The following is a 22,408-nucleotide window of genomic DNA, read 5'->3' as shown; positions in this document are numbered from 1 at the left end:
TTTGAGACCGCCATCTTTTTAGGCGTGCGGTCTAGTTGTTTTTTTGGAAGCCGGCTGAGGCTGCCATACGTCAGTATTTAATGACTGACGGGCGCCGGCCGCGCAGCAGCAGATATTACGAGTAGGGTCCCTTAATTTTTGACTCTTGGCCTGATTTTAATGGTTTTTAATGTTCTTAATGTTTTAATCTGTTAATGTATTCTGTGCATTTAATTTTTATTGTGAGCACCGGAGCCCGTGTTCAGTGGCTACTGGCTGCTCTGTTCTCTCCCCCTTCCGGGTTGGGACATTTGAGACCGCCATCTTTTTAGGCGTGCGGTCTAGTTGTTTTTTTGGAAGCCAGCTGAGGCTGCCATACGTCAGTATTTAATGACTGACGGGCGCCGGCCGCGCAGCAGCAGATATAACGATTAGGCTCCCTTAATTTTTTTGCTGCAGACTTTCAGAAATAGGAGTAGGAGGATCTTCTCTGTCCTGGCTCTCTTCTTTTCTCAAAGGTAGATCCTTTCAAGTTCTGGACCGCACTTTTTTCTCTGATATTTTCCCATTGACCTGTGGAGTCCCCCAGGGATCCTCTCTTAGTCCCGCTCTTTTTAATTACCAAAATATTCTTCTGCCAAACCGGCTATTTCTACTCTCCACTGGCTCCCCATCAAGGAGCGGAGTCACTTTAAATCACTTTGTATTGTTCACAGGGCTCTACATGGTAGGGGTCCAACTTTCTTAAGAAAACTGATTTTCCTATATACTCCATCTAGGAGCCTACGGTCTTCCTCTCGTAGGTATGACCATATTTTTCGGTCCAAGAGAGCCTGGGGTAGCAACTCCTTCTCTAGTAAGGCTGCCTGTCTCTTCCCTCGGAGCTCCGCCATGAATCCTCAGAGCGACTCTTCAGGAAAAAACTTTAAACTATTCTTTTTTGTAACTAACTTCCCTCCTGTACGTGATTTCTGTTGCTGTTAGCGCTGGGATGCCCTTGGGTAACTATGCACTCTATAAATCCAAAAAACTAAACTAAACTAATTGTCCTCTCCCCTGCCAACTAAACACAGTTCTGACTTCAACAACGTTAAAACCGATTCTGAATTAGGTTGTTTTTCTTCCCCCCATTTTGTATTGGGTGTTCTACATATTCTATCCATGTGTGCCTTTAGGAAGGTGAGTGGTCTTTGGATCACAATCACCGAAACACGTCAGCACCAGCATCCAAGCCCGGGGACACTTTAAAAAAATCTGAGAAATCGCAGAATATATATATGTATGTATGTGTGTGGGTGTGTATATATATATATATATATATATATACACACACACATATAATAAGAGGAAAAACTAAAAAAAAATATAACCATTGTAAAAAAACGTTATGTGAGACAAAATATGTTGGTGCTCTGATAATGTATTCACAAGTTGAATTCTATGTTTTATAACTGAGATCATTAATTGTAGGATGTCCCTTTTGAAGGTGTTGTTTGTTTTAACTTGATGGTATGAGTGATTAGGTGTGAATGGTATGGTGTAGTTTAAGTGTTTGAATGATTTATATGTGATGGGTTGGAGGTATACTTTATGAAATTTATGTTTTGGTAGGAGAAATTGTGTCTGATTTAGTATGTATATGGATGGGCTAATTGACAAAATAAGTAAATATGACTAATATTCTAAAAACAATACACAAATGTATTTTGAAATGAATATACATGTATAACTGATTCATGTGTCACTAGTGGCCTATAATTTTCAATTCTCTTTTTTTTTGGAGTGGATTTTGGAGGCTGGTTTTTCTTGTCCTAATATTTGGTCGTCGTCATGCTCCAAGTCGTCAGGTAAGTACAAAAACACAAGCGGTTGTAGTGGACTTCTGCTCTTTCAAGTCAATCCTACTCACTTGCCGAAATGTGTGGGCTGCACCAACAGCCTTGTTCCAGCTCCCAAAGTCAACCGACTTCAGAGACAATTCCGCAGCTGGTTCTGGCACCCCCGAGTTTCTGGAACCTTTAACCATGTTGTGCCAGATTGGAGAGTTCTGAGCAGCTATGCTCCGGCTCTTCGGATCTCTACTGACTCCCTGTGGCACATCATCAGGCCCCACAGAGGGTTTGCCCTTGGTGCCTGCTGCTGCTCCCAGTTCACATGACTTCACCAGGCTGGGATACATCAACACCAACTTCACTGCCTGAACAGGTGGGCCCCAGCTGTTCTCTCTGATGCCAACTTGATGCAGGCCTGACTTACAGCGTTACAACCGAAGCTGACAGATTTTTACACTCACTTTAACACAAGGGAGACAATATTCCTTACACTCCCTTTTTTAAACTGAGTGGGCTTGATACTTTCCCAGAAACTGCTCTTTTCTCTCCCACGGGCCCAGCCACAGAGGAATCTGCCATGGCTGTGCTTAGGGTGGTTGAAGTCCTTGACCTCCACCTCCCCACCATGGAGGTGAAAATGAATGTCCTGTGAAGTAGCACATGGTTGTTATTCCTACTACTTTCTTGTGCCCAAGGACAAAGGAGGTCGTCGGCTTATTCTAGATCTGCTCCCTCTCACTTCCTTCCTCTTGATGGATAAACTCAAAATGCTCACGCTGGCCCAGGTCTTATCTGCTGTCAACCCTAGAGACTGAATTGTGGAATTGGACTTCCAGGAAGCCTATTTCCATATTCCTGCCCAGATGGGATCGGGCCATGACTCCAGGACCTGCTGAGACAGCAACGATTAACCCAAAGGCCACTGGGAACGCAAGGCGAAACTTTATCCCACCAAGCACACAAAGAGACAGTATTGGAGCAGCTCCAGGTTCCACTCTTAAGTTCAAGGCTGGATCCCCTCCTCTCTCCCTGGGTTGATGGAGCAGCTCTAGAGGCTGGTCTTCGTCAGGCTCCAAGTCCTCCGGTAAGCACAAAAACACAAGAGGTCATAGCGGAGTTCTGCTCCTTCATGTCATTCCCACTCATTGAAATGAGTGGGCTGCACCAACCACCTTGTTCTAGCTCCCAAAGTCAATCGACTTTGGAGCCAATTCTGCAGCTGGTTCTGGCACAACCTGTTTCTGAGACCTTCACCATGTTGCACCAGATCAAAGAGTTCTTCACAGCTATGGTCTGGTTCTTCGAATCTCTGTCGACTCCCTGTGGCACACCTTCGGGCCCCACAGAGCGTTTTCTCTTGGTGTCAGCTCGACCTTCTAAGCCACTTCTGCCCTCTGTTCCAACACTGCTGCTACTTCCAGCGCCCGTGACCACACCAGGCCTAGGTAAGTGAACACCAACTTCTCTGCCTGAACATGTGGCCCCAATTGTGCGGTCTAGTTGTTTTTTTGGAAGCCGGCTGAGGCTGCCATACGTCAGTATTTAATGACTGACGGGCGCCGGCCGCGCAGCAGCAGATATTACGAGTAGGCTCCCTTAATTTTTGACTCTTGGCCTTAATGGTTTTTAATGTTCTTAATGTTTTAATCTGTTAATGTATTCTGTGCATTTAATTTTTATTGTGAGCACCGAAGCCCGTGTTCAGTGGCTACTGGCTGCTCTGTTCTCTCCCCCTTCCGGGTTGGGACATTTGAGACCGCCATCTTTTTAGGCGTGCTGTCTAGTTGTTTTTTTGGAAGCCGGCTGAGGCTGCCATACGTCAGTATTTAATGACTGACGGGCGCCGGCCGTGCCGGCGCACCAAAGGCAAGCCCATCTTCGCCCGTCCGCCCAGAGATGCTGCCCTTTGCACCCCCATCAGGTTAGTCTATTCCTCTTAGCAGCTGTAGGCACTCAAAACCACTGACCCCTGTCCTTCCCTCCATAGTAATATGAGTCCCCTTCCCCTCCTCCCATGCCCACACTGTTCATGGACTGTTCTGCAACAGACGTCCTCTGACGTCCCCCTCCCTCACCTTGGCAGAATGATGTTGCTCAACTGCCGCTTCCTTCCAGCCAACTCCTTAAACATTTATACTCTCCTGGAAGAACTCCTGCCCGATGTGCTATTCCTTACGGAAACCTGGTTGGACGATGATTCTACAGTGGACATTTGTAACTCTCTGCCCTCTACATACTCTATGCTACATCTAGATAGACCTGTCACCAGGGGTGGGGGAATAGCTATTATTGATAAAACTACTATTAAGTGCACCATTTCACCCTCTGACATTCCTGATTGTGAGAGCCTGATATTTTCATTATACCTGTCCTCTACCTTCACTTTTTCGGGAATCCTGCTCTATCGACCCACTGGACCGGTTTCCCGCTTTCTGGACACCTTACCTGAGATTGCAGCCAGCCATATTTGCAAATTCTCTAATTTAACAATTCTAGGAGATTTTAACATTCACCTTGATAAATTGGATTGCCCCTCAGCCAAATTATTAGTAACTTCCCTTTCGGCACTTCAGTTAACCCAGCACGCAATTGGCCCTACGCACCTGAAAGGCCATATGCTAGATCTTATTTTTAGTAATATTGCTAACCTGACGGCTGCTCCCTCTTTGCCACTAATATGGACTGATCACTCCCTTCTATCCTTCATTTTCCCTTATGATGTTATTCAGGAACAGCCCCTTAGTTCTTCAACGTCTGGGCGTATCTGGTCAAAATTGGACCCGGAGGAATGGCGTAGTGCCCTCCGGGCCCTTTGTACAACCAATAACTCTCTTGCTCCAGAATCGGCAGACTCATTTGATAAATGGATTTTATCCTCCTTGGATGTTATTTTGCCCATCAAACCTAGAGTAAAAAAATCTTCTCATAAATCCAAACCTTGGTTTTCTCCCTCACTTCTTGAACTTAGGAAGAACTGCAAAAGGTTAGAGAGGCTGTGGCGAAAAAACTACAGTCTCTCTGCTAGAGATATTTATAGACAGTCTATCAGAGTATACCACCACAATATCAAAATTGCCCAGTCCACCTATTACGGTGGAAAAATAGAAAATTCCTTATGCCCCCAGAAAGAAATCTTTCACATTTTTAAAGAACTCACTATACCTCCCATATCTGCCCCCATGATTGAAGCTTCTGTCACCCACAGTAATCTACTGGCATCATATTTTCAGGATAAAATCACCAGTATATACTCTGGGTTCCCCACCCCATTGAATCTGCTCCCTATTTGCGAGGCCTTAGATCTTCTCTCTGAAGGAGTCTCATTAAGTACTTTCACCCTTCTCACTGATGTGATAACTGATGACCTTTTGTCCAAAATTCAATCTGGTTCTCCCTTGGACCCTGCCCCTCCTTCTGTTCTTTTACGGGTATCGGATACTATTGTTCCTCCGCTTACTAAAATTCTGAACTATTCTCTATCTTCTGGTTCCCTTCCTCAGTCTTTTAAACATGCTGTTATTAAGCCTCTTCTGAAGAAACCCAAACTTGACCCTACCCTACCAGAAAATTACAGACCCATTGCCCTCCTTCCTATCGCCGCAAAGATCATGGAGAAGCATGTCAATTCCGAACTAACCTGCTATCTTGAGAGCCATGAGCTCCTACATCCCATCCAAATGGGCTTTAGAGCCTTGCATAGCACCGAGTCAGCCCTTCTTACTGTAACTGATTCGGCTCGTCAGCTCTTAGGTCAAGGGACTCATGTGGCTATTATCTTGCTTGATCTGAATGCAGCCTTCGACGCGGTCGATTACGATCTCCTTTGCTGCAGACTTTCAGAAATAGGGGTAGGAGGATCTTCTCTGTCCTGGCTCTCTTCTTTTCTCAAAGGTAGATCCTTTCAAGTTCTGGACCGCACTTTTTTCTCTGATATTTTCCCATTGACCTGTAGAGTCCCCCAGGGATCCTCTCTTAGTCCCGCTCTTTTTAATTACCAAAATATTCTTCTGCCAAACCGGCTATTTCTACTCTCCACTGGCTCCCCATCAAGGAGCGGAGTCACTTTAAATCACTTTGTATTGTTCACAGGGCCCTACATGGTAGGGGTCCAACTTTCTTAAGAAAACTGATTTTCCTATATACTCCATCTAGGAGCCTACGGTCTTCCTCTCGTAGGTATGACCATATTTTTCGGTCCAAGAGAGCCTGGGGTAGCAACTCCTTCTCTAGTAAGGCTGCCTGTCTCTTCCCTCGGAGCTCCGCCATGAATCCTCAGAGCGACTCTTCAGAAAAAAACTTTAAACTATTATTTTTTGTAACTAACTTTTGTCTTCCCTCCTGTACGTGATTTCTGTTGCTGTTAGCGCTGGGATGCCCTTGGGTAACTATGCGCTCTATAAATCCAAAAAACGAAACTAAACTAATTGTCCTCTCCCCTGCCAACTAAACACAGTTCTGACTTCAACAACGTTAAAACCGATTCTGAATTAGGTTGTTTTTCTTCCCCCCATTTTGTATTGGGTGTTCTACATATTCTATCCATGTGTGCCTTTAGGAAGGTGAGTGGTCTTTGGATCACAATCACCGAAACACGTCAGCACCAGCATCCAAGCCCGGGGACACTTTAAAAAAATCTGAGAAATCGCAGAATATATATATGTATGTATGTGTGTGGGTGTGTGTGTATATATATATATATATATATATATATATATATATATATACACACATATATAATAAGAGGAAAAACTAAAAAAAAATATAACCATTGTAAAAAAACGTTATGTGAGACAAAATATGATGGTGCTCTGATAATGTATTCACAAGTTGAATTCTATGTTTTATAACTGAGATCATTAATTGTAGGATGTCCCTTTTGAAGGTGTTGTTTGTTTTAACTTGATGGTATGAGTGATTAGGTGTGAATGGTATGGTGTAGTTTAAGTGTTTGAATGATTTATATGTGATGGGTTGGAGGTATACTTTATGAAATTTATGTTTTGGTAGGAGAAATTGTGTCTGATTTAGTATGTATATGGATGGGCTAATTGACAAAATAAGTAAATATGACTAATATTCTAAAAACAATACACAAATGTATTTTGAAATGAATATACATGTATAACTGATTCATGTGTCACTAGTGGCCTATAATTTTCAATTCTCTTTTTTTTGGAGTGGATTTTGGAGGCTGGTTTTTCTTGTCCTAATATTTGGTCTTCGTCATGCTCCAAGTCGTCAGGTAAGTACAAAAACACAAGCGGTTGTAGTGGAGTTCTGCTCTTTCAAGTCAATCCTACTCACTTGCCGAAATGTGTGGGCTGCACCAACAGCCTTGTTCCAGCTCCCAAAGTCAACCGACTTCAGAGACAATTCCGCAGCTGGTTCTGGCACCCCCGAGTTTCTGGAACCTTTAACCATGTTGTGCCAGATTGGAGAGTTCTGAGCAGCTATGCTCCGGCTCTTCAGATCTCTACTGACTTCCTGTGGCACATCATCAGGCCCCACAGAGGGTTTGCCCTTGGTGCCTGCTGCTGCTCCCAGTTCACATGACTTTACCAGGCTGGGATACATCAACACCAACTTCACTGCCTGAACAGGTGGGCCCCAGCTGTTCTCTCTGATGCCAACTTGATGCAGGCCTGACTTACAGCGTTACAACCGAAGCTGACAGATTTTTACACTCACTTTAACACAAGGGAGACAATATTCCTTACACTCCCTTTTTTAAACTGAGTGGGCTTGATACTTTCCCAGAAACTGCTCTTTTCTCTCCCACGGGCCCAGCCACAGAGGAATCTGCCATGGCTGTGCTTAGGGTGGCTGAAGTCCTTGACCTCCACCTCCCCACCATGGAGGTGAAAATGAATGTTCTGTGAAGTAGCACATGGTTGTTATTCCTACTACTTTCTTGTGCCCAAGGACAAAGGAGGTCGTCGGCTTATTCTAGATCTGCTCCCTCTCACTTCCTTCCTCTTGATGGATAAACTCAAAATGCTCACGCTGGCCCAGGTCTTATCTGCTGTCAACCCTAGAGACTGAATTGTGGAATTGGACTTCCAGGAAGCCTATTTCCATATTCCTGCCCAGATGGCTGATCGGCGTTTCCTCCGGTTCATGGTCGGAGAGGAGCATTTTTAGTTCACAAAAATGATGGGAATGGTGGGTGGCAGTAGACCTGTGGAGGTCAGGAGTGCCAGTCTTCCCCTACCTCGACGACTGGCTGTTGAAGACCAGCAGTTGTCATCCACCTCAAGACTATGGCGCACCTCCTATCACCTTTGTGGTTCCCTATAAACATGGCAGAGTCACACCTGACTCTGCTCCCCTTCATTGGAGCCATTCTGGACATGGTTCGGTTTCATGCATCTCTCCTGGGAAAGAGAGTCAAGGACATTTAGGCTAAGATTCCAACGTTTCAGCCTCAGTCCAATTTCAGTTGGTCAACTCTAATGCTTTTGGTACCCATGGCTTCCTGTGTCCTGCTGGTCAGGCACACCAGGTGGCATATAGGGGCTCTGCAGTGGTCTCTGAAGTCCCAGTGGACCCAACATCAAGGGGACCTCTCCAACCATGTCCACAATTTGGTGGAGACTGCAAAAGATCTGCAATGGTGGTCACTGGACCTCTTCTCCCTTTACCACCCAGGGCTGACAGTGGTGACCGATGTGTCACTTCTAGGCCGGAGCGGCCATCTGGGGAAGGTGAACATCAGAAGCCTCTGTTCTCTGGCATAGTCTTCCTCCATTTCACCTTTTTGGAGCTGAGGGCCATCTGCTTGGTGCTGAAAGCCTTCCTGCCAGTCATCAAGGGAAGGCTGGTGCAGATGCTAACGGACAACAACATATGACAAGTGGTACTGCAACAGACAAGGAGGGGTGGAGACACAGACTCTGTGCCAGGTGGCCTGGCGCTTCTGGAGCTAGCTACACCGCCAGGGAATCTTTCTTGTGGCAAGCACCTGCTGGTCTCATTGAAATCCAGCGTTGACAAACTGCCATTGCCCCCTAGTGGGTCAAGAGTGGTAGTTACACCCGGACCTGGCTCAAGGTCTCTTCCGTGAATGGGGAGAATCTTGGACTTAATCTGCTCACCACTGTCAAGGACGTGCAATGACAGCACTTCTGCATGATTAAGTTTTGCTCAGAGACACGTTGTACCTTGAGTGGACCTCGGGACTCATGTATGCCTTTCTGCCAAAACCGCTCGTGCCCCAAGTCCTCAAGAAGATCAGGACCGACTGGGTCCATGTCATCCTATTGGGTCTTGACTGGGCATAGAGAGCATGATGTCCAGAGCTCCTGAGCTTAAGCTTAGTCTGCAAGGCCTTGCTCTGTGCATAGATAAGGCCATCTCAGCCTTCTCTTGGTTGCATGATCAGCCCTTGTTGCCTAATCCTGAGTTGTGATTTGCTCCTTGAAAGGGCTACAATGTATGTTTTCCCTTTCTCCGTTTGTGATGCCAAAATGGGACCTCAATTTTGTCCTTGCATATCTGATATGCACTCCATTTGAGCCACTGCACAGATGTCCCTTACAGCTTCTCATCTTCTTAACTGGTTTACTGGTTGCCATTACCTCCACGTGGCCTGTGAGTGAGCTGCAGGCTTTGTGTGTTCATCCACGATACACCACCACCTTCCCCAATAAACTGGTTCTGCAAATTAGGGCATCCTTTCACCAAATGTAACGTCGGTCAAACCATCACCCTTCCGGCATTCTATGCTGTGCCTCACTCCTTAAAGGAGGTGGGGAAGAGACTCCATCGTTTGGACCCCAAAGAACACCCAGCTTCTGTGTAGATCATACTACAGACAAACAGGTGGACGATCAGGTCTTTGTTGTATTCGCTGGAGCAAAGAAAGGCAAGGCTGTGCAGAAGTATGCTATCTCATGATTCTCACACTGGATTGTACTCGGCATTACAGCCTGCTTCTCATTAGCAAAGAAGCAGTCTGAAGAAGGACTGCAAGTCTACTTCACCAGGGCCAAAGCTGTCACCAATGCATTGGCATGCAGAGGGTCTGTCCTAGACTTTTGCCAGGTAGCCATGTGGGCATCCCCTCCATATGTTCACAAAGCACTATTGTCTTGACAGTTAAGTCTGCTGAGAAGGGCATTTTGCCTGCTCAGTCGAGTAGGACTTTTTGGTTTGAGTCCATCCACAGCCCTCTTCCCATTGGCACTGCTTTGGTATCTATTCAAAAGGTTAGGCATCTTTGGCTAGGATTCTGTATAAGAAGAACAAGTTACTTACCTTCAGAATAACTCTTTCTGGTAGCAACTCTATCTAACAGCAGATTCTTCACAGAACCTCCCGTCCTCAGTCTGTGTTTGGACTCTACCCATAAATAAGGCCCCAAGTCTTAGAATCACAATGTCTACCAATTTGTTTTAGGGGCTCCACATCTGAGGGTGCGGACAATCCCGAAAGCAACTGACAGCACACGTCATTTCCGGAGCGGAACTGCATCTGTATGGAGCTGCAAGGCGCCACCTTCCGGTGTGCAGAAGCATTGCTGAACAATTTCCGGATCCAGTCTGATGCCTGGGGAATATTCATAAGGTGAAGAATCTGTTGATAGAGTCTCTACCCAAAAAGAGCATTATTGAAGGTGAGTAACTTGTTCTTTTTGATGAAACCGTCTGATAACAATATTCAACTTCCAAAGACCAAACGGTTAATATACTGCCACCATGCATTATGCTTTTTGTCCTCATCAGTGACAGTGGCCAAAAGCTTGTCAGTTACCTATATTGATAGCTATTTCACATCAGTCTGATCCGGCCTTTGTTGGAGGGCATGAAATCTCTTGCTCCATATGACTTGTTTGTGCATACTGTTTGCAGTACTGAGGTTTCACCAGGCCCCCTTCCTAAAATTGTGAAATCTTGCAGTGTGCTTGTAGGAAGGTCCCTCTTTCTGGCATGGTTGCCCCCACTTTTTGCCTGTTGTCAGTGTGCTTAGACTGCTTTCACTGGGATCATGCTAACCAGGACCCCAGTGACTGTGCTCTCTTCTCTAAATGTGGTTGTCTTGGTACCCTTTACACCCCACAATTAACATACTGGTGTGCCCCTGTAAGTCTGATGTATATGGTACTTAGGTACCCAGGGCATTGGAAAGAAAGCAATGTAGATTTATATAGCACAGCTTATCAACCATGAGGGTCTCACGGTGCTGTCCGTGGGCATGGGGAGATTAAGTGATATTCCCCGGATCACAGGATGTTATGCCGACGTCGGGGCTCAAACCTGGATCTCCTGGGCGGTTGCTCTGACTCCTCCGCTACATCCCCTCCCTGGTACACCAGGGGTCCCACATGGGCTGCAGCATATATTATGCTACCCATGGAAGCCCATGCAAACTTTGTCTGCAGGCCTGCCATTTGCCTTTCACTGCTGGTCACTAAACCAGGTCACTGTAAGTCACCCCTATGGTAGGCCCTTCCAGCCCTAAGGGCAAGGTGCAGGTTCTTGTGTGTGTGTGTCCCTGCAGGAGCAGAGGTGCCCCTACGAACTCCAGTTTCAATTCCCTAGAGGACCCCTCAGTATTGCTCCTAGCAGTCTTCCAGGGCCTGCGAGCAGACCACGCTGCTGCAGCCACTCAAACAGGGCTCTGCCCTCCTGCTGCTTGACCAGCTTAAGCAGGGGAAGGCTGAACAAAGGATTTCCTGTGGAAGAGGAGTGCCAACTCCTCTCCCTTGGAAATAGGTGTTATAAGTCTGGGATTAGAGTAACCTCCTCACTTCACCGGTTTGCTTTGAAGGGCACATTTGGTGCCCTCCTTGCATAATCCGATTTGCACCTGACCAGGGACCCCCTGGTCCCTGCTCTGCCACAAAACTGCACAAAGGAAAGGGAAGTGACCACTCCCCTGTCCTTCACCACCCCAGGGGTGGTGCCCAGAGCTCCGCCAAGTGGCCACTTTACTCTGCCATCTTGAAAACAAGATGGGCAGAGGCCCCTGGGAGTATCAGACTGGTCAGGTTAGGCAGCTGATGTCAGTGAACTCCTCTGATAGGTGGTCACCTTAAAAGTGACCAAGCCCCTTCTTGGGGTGTCTAGGGACGCCCTTGCGGGTGGGTCCACAAATTCGGCGTGCCAGACTGCACCTGCAATCCTCTGCAATGACAACTTCTGCTCCTGGCCACCGGAACCGCTGCTGGTCTTCACAGGAACCAAACAAGACTGCAACACCGAGATAGCCTATCCTTGCAACATTGTTTCTGCGGCTCCTGTCAGCAACTTGCAACATTTCCATGCTGTGCATTCTCTAGGGTTGGCCAGACTTCAGCTGCACCAAAGAAGAAAGAAGGAATCTCCCTTTGAGTGATGGAGTCACTCTCCTGCATCTTCAGGCACCTAAGGCAATGACGTCCGGCTGTGGGGATCAGCTGTCCTCTGGACCTGCGAAGATTCTCCAACACAGGTGGTGGTTCTGAGACGTCCTCTGGGTCCTCTCTGCTTTCTGTCCAAATTGGGAGATGGTGAGTCCTTGTCTCTTCCTCCAAGACAGAACCCCTGTGCACCTCGACTGTTGCAGCAACCAAGGCTTTTTGACTCCTGCTCCAAGGGATCTTCAGGCTCCAAGTACCCCTGGCCCCCAGCACTCTATCTCTGCAATGACAGTCTCCTCTCTGCTGCTCCAGTGATGTGGGACTCCTCTTCAGGTGTGCTGCCTAGGCCTCACTGCGACTTCTGTGCCTGCTACCAGTAGGTTGCTCGGGGGGCTCCGACTGCCTCTGCTGGCTCCCCTGTTTTCTGAGGGTCAGCCCAGCCTTCCCTCCAAGGATTGAGTACCCAGGACATTGCTGGCCCTCTTCAGCTCTGCAAATCTCCAACAGCTCCAGTTGCATTTGCTTGTTGGTGGTCCTCCTAACCACTGACCCATCTGCAATCCAGTGCCCATCGAGGGAAAGTTCCTAGGTGACTTCAGGGACTCCTCTGCAGCTCCTGGACTCTGCAGCTGGACTTCATCAACCACTGTCAACCCAGATCTTCACCTATAAAAGGGTGGGATTTTCCTCCTGCCCCACCTGGACACTCCTGTGTGGACTGGACTCTGCCCCCTTCTTTTACAGGACCTCTTCATCCAGAATCCACCATTGGGTTACACTGGCCTGGTCCTGCTCTTGCAAGCTTCCACTTACGAGTCCCCATGTTAACCTATGGAATGATCAGGTAACTTACCTCTGCTCTCCTGGTCGCTGGAGCTCTACTAAATACTTACTCCTTGAACTACTCCATATCCTCTGTCGGGGGACCCATTCTCGCATTCCACTTTTTTAGTATATAGTTTGGCCCCCCTGTAGGGCCCTTGCTCTTTTGTGCTATTTCCTAATAATTCCTGTGTATATTTTATGTGTACTTACCTCCAGAAAGAGATGTGCCTATAGTAATCTAGTTTGGTGTTCCTGTAATAAAGTACCTTTATTTTTGCAACACTGTGTGGTTCCTTTCATGTGTGATAAGTTACTGTGTGACTACTGTGGTATTGCAAGTGCTTCACACTCCTCTTATATCGGTCTTGGCTGCTCACTACAGCTATCACTAGAGAGCCCTGGCTAATTAGACACAGTAACACTATCTAATAAGGGTTGCCTGGACTCAGTAGAAGGTCTAACACCATAGGCATCCACCACATGCTGTGCCAACCTACTACAGTGATGATACATTTCTCAAACAATAGAACCCTAAAGAGTCAGCATTACAGGTGAGTGTATTTTACTTTCTCTGTGTTTATGCTCAAAATATAAGCATTGAGTGCAGTAACCAACAATTTAAAGACCGTACTCATGTAGTTAAATTATTAAGTCCATGACATAGAAATATTTCTTTATTACAGCAGAGGTAACAATGACCTGCTGGCTTGGGACCCATTGTCTGGAATCTCTCTTGATTCATTGTCTAATTCTTCTTCTACTACATTGTCATCAGGTAAAATCCTAATTTAAATATCTTTATTTTAACACTAATAATATTGGTTCAGTCTGAAGATCCGTGTGATCATCCAATAATTTTTTAACTGGACTGACTTTTTGCTTTTACATTTCCAATTTTTTTGTTTTTAATCAGGTGTTTGATTTGGTTAATAAAAGCAGAATGTTGTAACCTTTTTTTAAATAAAAATATTTCTGTTATCTGAGGCCACATTTCTTTATGTGACAGAGAAATATGGGTACCCTTAATACAAAGTCCTCAGTATAGCTGGACTCATTGTATCCTTGCAACAGGTGAATGGCTTTCTCATTTTTAATTTTGCCAGTTAAAGTGGGAAGGGGTGTACTTGCTGGATTCTTTCTCTTATATCACGGAAGCAGTCAAACGTTGCAGGCAAACCTACATATGTGCAAGAGTGATCTGCCCATAGATCTCTGCCTTTACAGAGGCGTATCCCTTGGTGGAGAGGACAATAGATCAGACAGTCACAGGATGTCTGCATAATTGAAGATCTAACCTCCTCAAGCACATGTAGAGGCCAGTATTCCCTCCACAGATGAGAGTTGTTGGCATATTCTGTCAACTTGGCAAAAGAGGCACATGACTTCAATGGGTGGGTGACATTGTTAAGGTCATAACCTCTTGTTCATTGATTCATGCATGTAGCTCACAAGCCCCCAACATGGGCCTACAAACTGTAATTTCTCAGTTGCAAAGTGAAAATCTCTACGGGTAAAATAATTATAATGGGATACTTTGTCCCTCAGATTCCTCACCTTATAAATATACACAGGCACCAGGCTGGATCTTGAAAACTTTTTGCTCATCAATAGCTCATCAGCACTGCTGGGTGGTACCACACAACTCCTGCGCCAGCTCTTCTTACCCATAATATGATGATATCTGCCTATTTAAAGTGCCATCTGATGTTCTGTCAGCAGCTGCTCTCTTTCCATCCCTTACTAATGCGTGTCTGGGGCTGTTCATGGGTGTTTGTAGAAGTCCCTTTCAAATTTGTCAATTGTGATTAGGTAAGATGTCCCCTCCTAAAGGTCTTGGAATTCACACCCCATAGAAAAAGTTGTCTTGGACTCGCATTCTGCCCATCCAATACTTATGTAAAATTTCCCAAAACTATAAAAAAAGATCTGCAAGGGACATCAATACCTCATTTACTACTGACAACAGTTTAGAACAGTGTCCAAATGCATACTCCCCTGTAGCTTACATTTTTTTATATTTCTGTTAGAAATATTTTTTCGCCACAGCAGGAATAGTGTGTCAACAAAAGGGTAGCAACCACCAAGAGTGTTGTCATTGAAAGAAAACCTATTATGTCACCCAAATATGGTCCTCAGAATTAAAGTCCATACAGTAAAAATGGTATTCCAAAGTGCTGTTCTTCCACAAGCAAATAACACTCCATACTGTACTGTGAATGTGTGCTTCTGTTTAGGCCGAGTTTACAAGAAGTGTCTCAGAGGTAGGTTCCAGACAAGCAAAGTTTGCTGGCATATGTAATTTCATACCCGCTGCCTACGGTTCTCATGTTGCTCTTTGTCTGCAGTGCTCCATATTTCCAGTGTTTGCCTTTTACAAATCATTTCCAGGATCCTTTTTACATACTTTGCTGCAGTTTTACTTTGTCACACTGGAAACATCTATGGTTTACTGTTAAACTCGTAAAGCGTGCAAACCAAACCAACAGTAAAATGTGTGGCTATTGTGTTTCCACATGATCCACTATGACAAGTAAATGGCATAGTATGCAAAAAATGCATTGGATCTGCTGCAAGGTCATTCAATTACTATTTTTGAGTTGAAGTTGTGTTACTACTAAATGAAAACAGAACTACTTAAAATATAATTTAAGTAAACATAATGTGTCATTTTGTTTTGGTCCTTCTAGATGACATCACGTTTAATCTTTTCTCTGCTAAAATCCCGCTAATCCTTTTTTGGCTATTTGGTGTAGTTCACACTTAGGCCTCCATTATGTTTTATCCACATAAGCTGTCCATGCCAAATTAGTGTCCTTTTTTCTAACATCCTGGGGACTCTAAAATTACCCAGGGTTTGTGGATTCCACTGGAGGGGACCAAGAAAATAGCTAACACATACCTAAATTTAGAGTTGTTTGGGAAAAATAGGAAAAAGGTGCTGGATTTTTTTTCTCATGAAAATGACATCATCAAATGGCTTGCTGTGCTGAAGTCACCATCTTCCCAGCTATGAGAAAACACGCACAGCTGAATAATAAAAACAATTACCATACTTTTGGCATTTTTTAAAGAGGTAGCCCATTATTCCTATTCTTGTGCTCTCAACCTACTTCCAGTTTGTGGTGGAAATCAGTGTGATACCCATGGACGATAAAGAAAAGCTGTAGATTTCTGAAAAGTATACAAATCACACAAAGGTACACTGTTCCGAAAGCAAGCGATCCAACTGGGGTCCCTAAGGTAAACACAGGTCATCCTAGGCACTTCTGTAGGTAGAAGCAAAGGCCCTCATGCACCCAAATAGGTGTTATGCTTCATCCTTGGGCCTGCCTCTCATTGGACCGGTGCTGCAATGTCCAGCGGGCCCCACAAGAGGACTCTTTGCCGGAGATCTTCTGAGCAATGCCTTCTAGTGTAGCACAGGGATGTACTAGCCCTGTGAGTAAAGAAAATGAGGGACTGGAAAGTGAAAGTTAAAATTGACTATAGAACCCTCAACCTATATGTTTCTTGCATCTTTAGAGTCTGTCAAGATTAAAAAACAAAAAGCGGAGTGCCATCAGAAATAATGTTCTAGCACTCTCCTTGAAAATATGTAAGGGAAAAATAATCCTCTCTTGTATCCCTTGGCATAGGTCAATATGTTTCATGCCTTTACAAAGTCTTTTGAGATCAATGGCATTTCATCAGGACCAACTAATCAAGCCTAGTCCTCACTTTGCAGACCTTTAGTGCGTCTATAGTTGAAAAAAGTGTGGGAAAAATTGAACTTACATATTAGCCTAGCTACCCTAGATTCAAGGTAGACCCTCCTAAAGTCAGGGCAGTGTCCCTTTGGGAAAAATGGACCATTGGAATATTGCAAAATTGTTGCTTTAGAAGTCCATGCGGTGAACCTACCCTACGGTCTTGACCCAGAAAATTATTAGGAAAAAACAGCCATTTGTGACAGTTTTTTCATCTGTAACTTTTTGTCACAATGGGCGATTTACAAAATCGGTATACTGTTATGCTTGCTAGGCCCTTCTGGTTGCGGTGATATATAGGGTTTATAGCTTTTTCAAGAACGTAAGGTACCCAGATCCAACAACTGAGCTGCACTGTACATTAGTTTTTCATTGTGTACTGAGTATAGACCAGTTCATATGATGAAATATGTAGGGTGATAAATGGGTATCAAAGAAACCTAAGTATTTCTGAAAAAGGCACAATATGGGTTGGAAGGTGCCCCATTTTGGCATGGTTATACCACCACTTTGTGCCTGGTATTGATGCTAACTTGACTGAGTATGTGCTGTGATCTTGGTAATCAGGCCCCAGCACCGGTGTTCCTTCCCTAAACTATACTATTGTTTCCACAATTGATACACAGATAAGTCCCCTGTAAAAGGTACCAGTGGTACCAAGGGCTCTGTGACCAGGGAGGGTCCCTAAGGGCTGCAGTATGTATTGTGCCACCCTCAGGGACCCCCCACCAAACACATGCACACTGCCACTGCAGATTGTGTGTGCTGGTGGGGAGAAAAGTTGAAATCAACATGGCATTACTCTCAGGGTGCCATGCTCATGCTCACAAACCACCTGTGGCAAAAGGTAAGTCACCCCTCTAGCAGGCCTTAGAGCCCTAAGGCTGGGTGCACTATACCACAGGCGAGGGAATAGCTGCATAAGCAATATGCCCCTATTTTGTCTAAGTTCATTCTTAGATATTGTAAGTGAAGTGTGGCCATATTAAGTACATGGGCTGGGAGTTTGTCATTACGAACTCCACAGCTCCATGATGGCTTCACTGAAGACTGGGAAGTTTGGTATCAAACTTCTCAGCACGATAAACCCACACTGATGCCAGTGTTGGATTTATTATAGGATACACACAGAGGGCATCTCAGAGATGTCCCCTGTATTTTACCCAACCCTTTAGTGCAGGACTGACCAGTCTGTGCCAGCCTGCCACTAACAGACAATTGTCTGACCCCATGGGGTGGGAGCCTTTTTGCTGTCTGGGGGTCAGGAACAAAGCTTGCTCTGGGTGGAGGTGCTTCACACCTCTCCCCTGAAGGAACTGTAACACTTGCTGGTGAGCCTCAAAGGCTCAGGCCTCCTGTTACAGTAACCCAGGGCACTCCAGCTAGTAGAGATGACCGCCCCCTGGACCAAGCCCCACTTTTGGCAGCAGGTCTGGTGGGAAAATCAGGAAAAACAAGTAGGAGTGACCACTTTAGCTGAGACTACCCCTAAGGTGTCCAGAGCTGAAGTTACCCCCACCTCATAGAATCCTCCATCTTGGTTGTGAGGAGAGGGACCAGTAGGGATAGGAATGTGCCTCCCTCGCCAAAGGAAGTTGGCATATGAAGGGTGTAGTCACCCTCAGGGACAGTAGCCATTGACTACTGCCCTCTGACCCCTGTAACGCTCCTAAATCTCTAGGATTTGAGGGTTTCCCTGAACCTATCTCACCAAATTCCTGGCAACCTCAAGACTTGAAGAAGGACTGCTAAGCCGACCACCGGGCAGTGAAGCCTCCAGAAGACAACTGCCTTGGCCAAAGCCCTACCGGCCTGTCTGCAGCTTCAAGGACTCTGGTATAAAAATGCGACGCATCATGCGGGACTAGTGACCTCTCCAAACTCCCAGACGAGTGCCTGGCCACCAGAGGACCAGCGGCCCTGTCCACAAGGGACTCCTAAACTGCCCCGGATCCACATGTCCTGTCCATTCTGCACCCGACACACACAGCCCGAGTACAGGTGGTCCACCAGTCCTGAACAGGTCCCCAGGTGATTCCAACCTTGTTTCCACCCTAGGTTGACCCCTCCTGGCTAACACAATGACGTCTGTAGCCTAACTCCATAGAACCCCCCCCCCCCGACCGAGAGAGATGCGGATGAAGATTCCCAGTGCCTAAAGGTACCACTGCAGCTGTAGTCCCCAGGCCTTGGGGAAATCCAACTGATGGTCCAACAGCGTTCAGCAGGTGGCCCTCCTCCTTGTCCAGCCATTGGTTTCTCCTGGACCCAGCATGCAGCAACTTTGTGACCCGCAGGGTCCCCCTATTGAAAAGTATTGGGCGTCTTATGCTGTGTTTGCATCCTGCACCCTGCCACCCCTGTGCTGCTGAGGGTGTGTTTTTGATGCTGATCTGTGGCCCCTCCCTGGTGCTCACCTAAACCCCCCAGGTCTGCCCACTGAAGTCGCAGGTACTTACATGCCAGCAGATCTGTTTCCAAGTGCCCTCAGTCTTCACAGGATCCCATTCTAAATCGAACATCAACTTTGTCTTCTGCACTCGACTGGCCCCTTGTTGCTGGTGGTTTGTTTGGGGTCATCTTGGACCTTGACCTGTGGATGTCCTAACTCCCCTGAGAATGGAACTGTAAGTTGTGTACTTAACTGTTTTTCTGTGCTTATACTTCTCCCTCCCCCCCCCAGGACTTTATGGACTCCTATGGAAAATTGCACTATATAAACTTTTGTAATAGAAAATTGCTACTTACTTGTAAACTGCTATATCTACAGAAACCAAACAAGTCATTGAGCATGTGCCTCATTTCTTGACTGTGTGTGTACAACAAATGCTTTGCACTACCATCTGATAAGCCTAACTGCTCGACCACACTACCACAAAAGTGAGCATTAGTATTATCTACTTTTGCCTCTATTAAGCCTCTGTGGTACCCCTGGACTCCGTACACACTATATCTCATTTTGATATAATATATACAGAGTCAGCCTCCTACAGGAGGGTTCTCCATCCCAACCTGTTTAGGCTCCGCCTTCTTGCATAGAGATTAAGCAACAGCAGCAGACAGCTTTTGACCTTCAAGCTGAAATCTGTCACATGTAATCTTGGCAGCCAGACGTCCCTCCACCAAAATGGTATACATCTGTCATTGGAAGAAATTTGTGGCATGATGCACAGACAAGACTGTTGACCCCCATTCTGCCGCTGTTTCTGAGGTTCTGTTGTTTATCCTTTCTCTGGCCCAGCTGGCTTCTGCTATGGGCACTCTCAAAGGTTATTTGTATGCTGTTTCTGCTTTTTTAAGATTGACTGATCAATCATCCTTGTTTAAGTCTCCTATTGTAAATTGCTTCCTTAAAGGCCTTACTTATATGTTACTTATATGTTTCCTCCATCTCCATTCATTATGCCCAATGGGATTTTAATTTTGTTTTGACATTTCTGAAGTGTGCTCCTTTCGAGGCTCTCCACAATTGTCTTCTCAGGCTTCTTACTTTGAAAACAGCCTTCCCACAGGGTGAGTAAACTGCAGGCATTGTCATCTAAGCTGCCGTACCTTTCCATCTAACCTGACAAAGTAGTGCTTCACACTAGGGCTTCCTTTTTACCAAAAGTGGTTCCGCCCTTTCGTGTAGGCCAATCCATCACCTTGCCTTCTTTTTACTCACCCTCTCATCCTTCTAAGGAAGCGAAGAGACTGCACTGCCTGGACCCAAACAGTGTGTTGGATCTCCACCTTGATCTTACCAAAGAGTTCCAGTTGGATGATCAAGTCTTAGTTATGTGGGTTTGTGTGCTCATTCTACCAGAGATAAAGCTGCGACCACTGCGTTAGCATGCAGAGTTTCAGTCTTTGACATCTGTCAGGCAGCAATATGGGCATCTCACCACACGTTTATCAAACATTTCTGCCTGGACGGTGAGGGCCATAGGGACGGGCACTTTGCCCGTTCGGTCCCGCAGGACTTTCTAATATGATTATATAGACAAGTTACTTACCTTTGGTAACGCCTTATCTGGTAGAGACAATATCTAGTTGCAGATTCCTTACCGATCTTCCTACCCTCCCTGCTCTACAAACTGATTTCTAGGGATAGGGACTCCCTTTTCAGGGCCTTTATTTGAGGCACCGGTAGTCAGTTTCTTTATGGCTCTGTCCTTTTGGTGTGGAAAGTCGTGAAAAGCAACTGACATCAGTGAACCGGGGTGGCGCCTATATAGGGCACGCAACGTCATATCCGGCATGGATGACGACGGATGCAGAGCCAATCAACGACACCTAACGGCACATAGAAGTACTGCTCAAAAAAAATCTCCAGATCCAGACTGACGCCTGAGGGAAATTCTAAGGTAAGGAATCTGCATCTAGCTATTGTGTCTACCAGATAAGGCATTACCAAAGGTAAGTAACTTGTCCGTTTGTACATCTCTGAATTAGTGAGTACCCATACTAGCATATGAGTCAGAAAGTATTTTTCAAAATGTCCTCTTTCCTACACACTGCCTTACTTTTGGAAGGCACAAGTGCAGTGAAATCCAATTGGTAATAATAAATATCTTACTATTCTATGCTCCCATATGTCTTCTGATAAAAATGGTACCTCAGTTATTCAGGTAGGCCTTTACGTGGGGACTACTGTTGTCCACTTTTGGATCCGTACTATTGCTGCCACTAGGCCCAACCCCACCAGTGGCGCAGCAGTTTTATCAGCACAGGTGGGGCAATGCTGGGAGGTTTGTGGATTCCTTTGGATTCCAGAAGTTTCCATCACAGAAATGTAGGAAAAATGTGTGATTTCAGTTCAAGTTTGAGGTTTGCAGGGAATTGTGGGTATGAAAACCTTGTAGGATTCACACAAGGCATGCCACCCGGTAGTTCTCTTGTTGTCTACGTTGCAAAAATGTCTGCTGTTGGTAGGTTTCCATGGGTGGTGGCCGAGCATGGCCCCAATTCCCAGAGCTATCCTAATTGCTAATCTCTCTTTGTAGCCCTTTATGTCAAGGTCTCTTGGCCCACCCATACAAGTGAGGTACCATTTTTTATTGGGAGGCTTGTGGGAATGCTGTGTGGTAGGGCATTTGTGGCTCCCTGTAGATTCCAGAAGATTTCCTCAATAAATGTGTGTTTTAGTCTGTTTGAGGTTTGAGGAATCCCCCAGATGTGGTGTTTTCAAAATTCAAAGTTCCAATTGCAACTAGAAATGTAAGAGCTCTTAATCTAACATGTTCTACATAAGACATATTTCAATATTTTTGTTCACATAGAAATGTATGCTTACCCACTGGAGATATTATCACAATTTACCTCGAAGTATAAGATTGTCACTCAATTTATTAATGCCAGAAAAATAGAAGAGGGTATCCTGTCAGACTAAACATTTGAATAATCAATGCTGCAATGGTTTGTTGACCTTCAACGAAAAAGTTGCCAATTAAATAAAAAAAATGGCGCATAAATCTCAAATTGTTTGAGATATAAGGGACTGTAAAAAATGATTACAAAGAATATTCTAAGCTATTTGTTTCTGCTTAGTGAAATCAATATCGGGAACACATTTAATTCCACTCGTAATTCAACTCACACATTTTTTTAAATCTAAGAAAAGCTGGCTAATTTCCATGAGAAAACTGACTTTTGAAAGTCATTTGCCTTAAGGACTTTGTGATGCACTGTAAGTATTCCATCGCCAG

The 22,408-nt window shown here is 45.4% G+C and overlaps 1 protein-coding gene across 1 annotated transcript in view; it reads left to right on the top strand.

Moving 5' to 3' along the window:
• FCHO2 (FCH and mu domain containing endocytic adaptor 2) overlaps positions 1-22,408 on the top strand; it is a 724,395-nt gene that overhangs the window by 402,803 nt on the left and 299,184 nt on the right. The window contains exon 17 of the mRNA XM_069224082.1: positions 13,659-13,750. Within this exon, the coding sequence (XP_069080183.1) occupies positions 13,659-13,750 (92 nt within the window). The remainder of the gene's footprint in view (positions 1-13,658; positions 13,751-22,408) is intronic.

Source organism: Pleurodeles waltl, chromosome 1_1, assembly GCF_031143425.1.
Source record: "Pleurodeles waltl isolate 20211129_DDA chromosome 1_1, aPleWal1.hap1.20221129, whole genome shotgun sequence".
NCBI classification, from domain to species: domain Eukaryota; kingdom Metazoa; phylum Chordata; class Amphibia; order Caudata; family Salamandridae; genus Pleurodeles; species Pleurodeles waltl.
The sequence above is the reverse complement of the archived record's forward strand: the minus strand, read 5'-3'. Positions and strand labels throughout refer to the sequence as shown.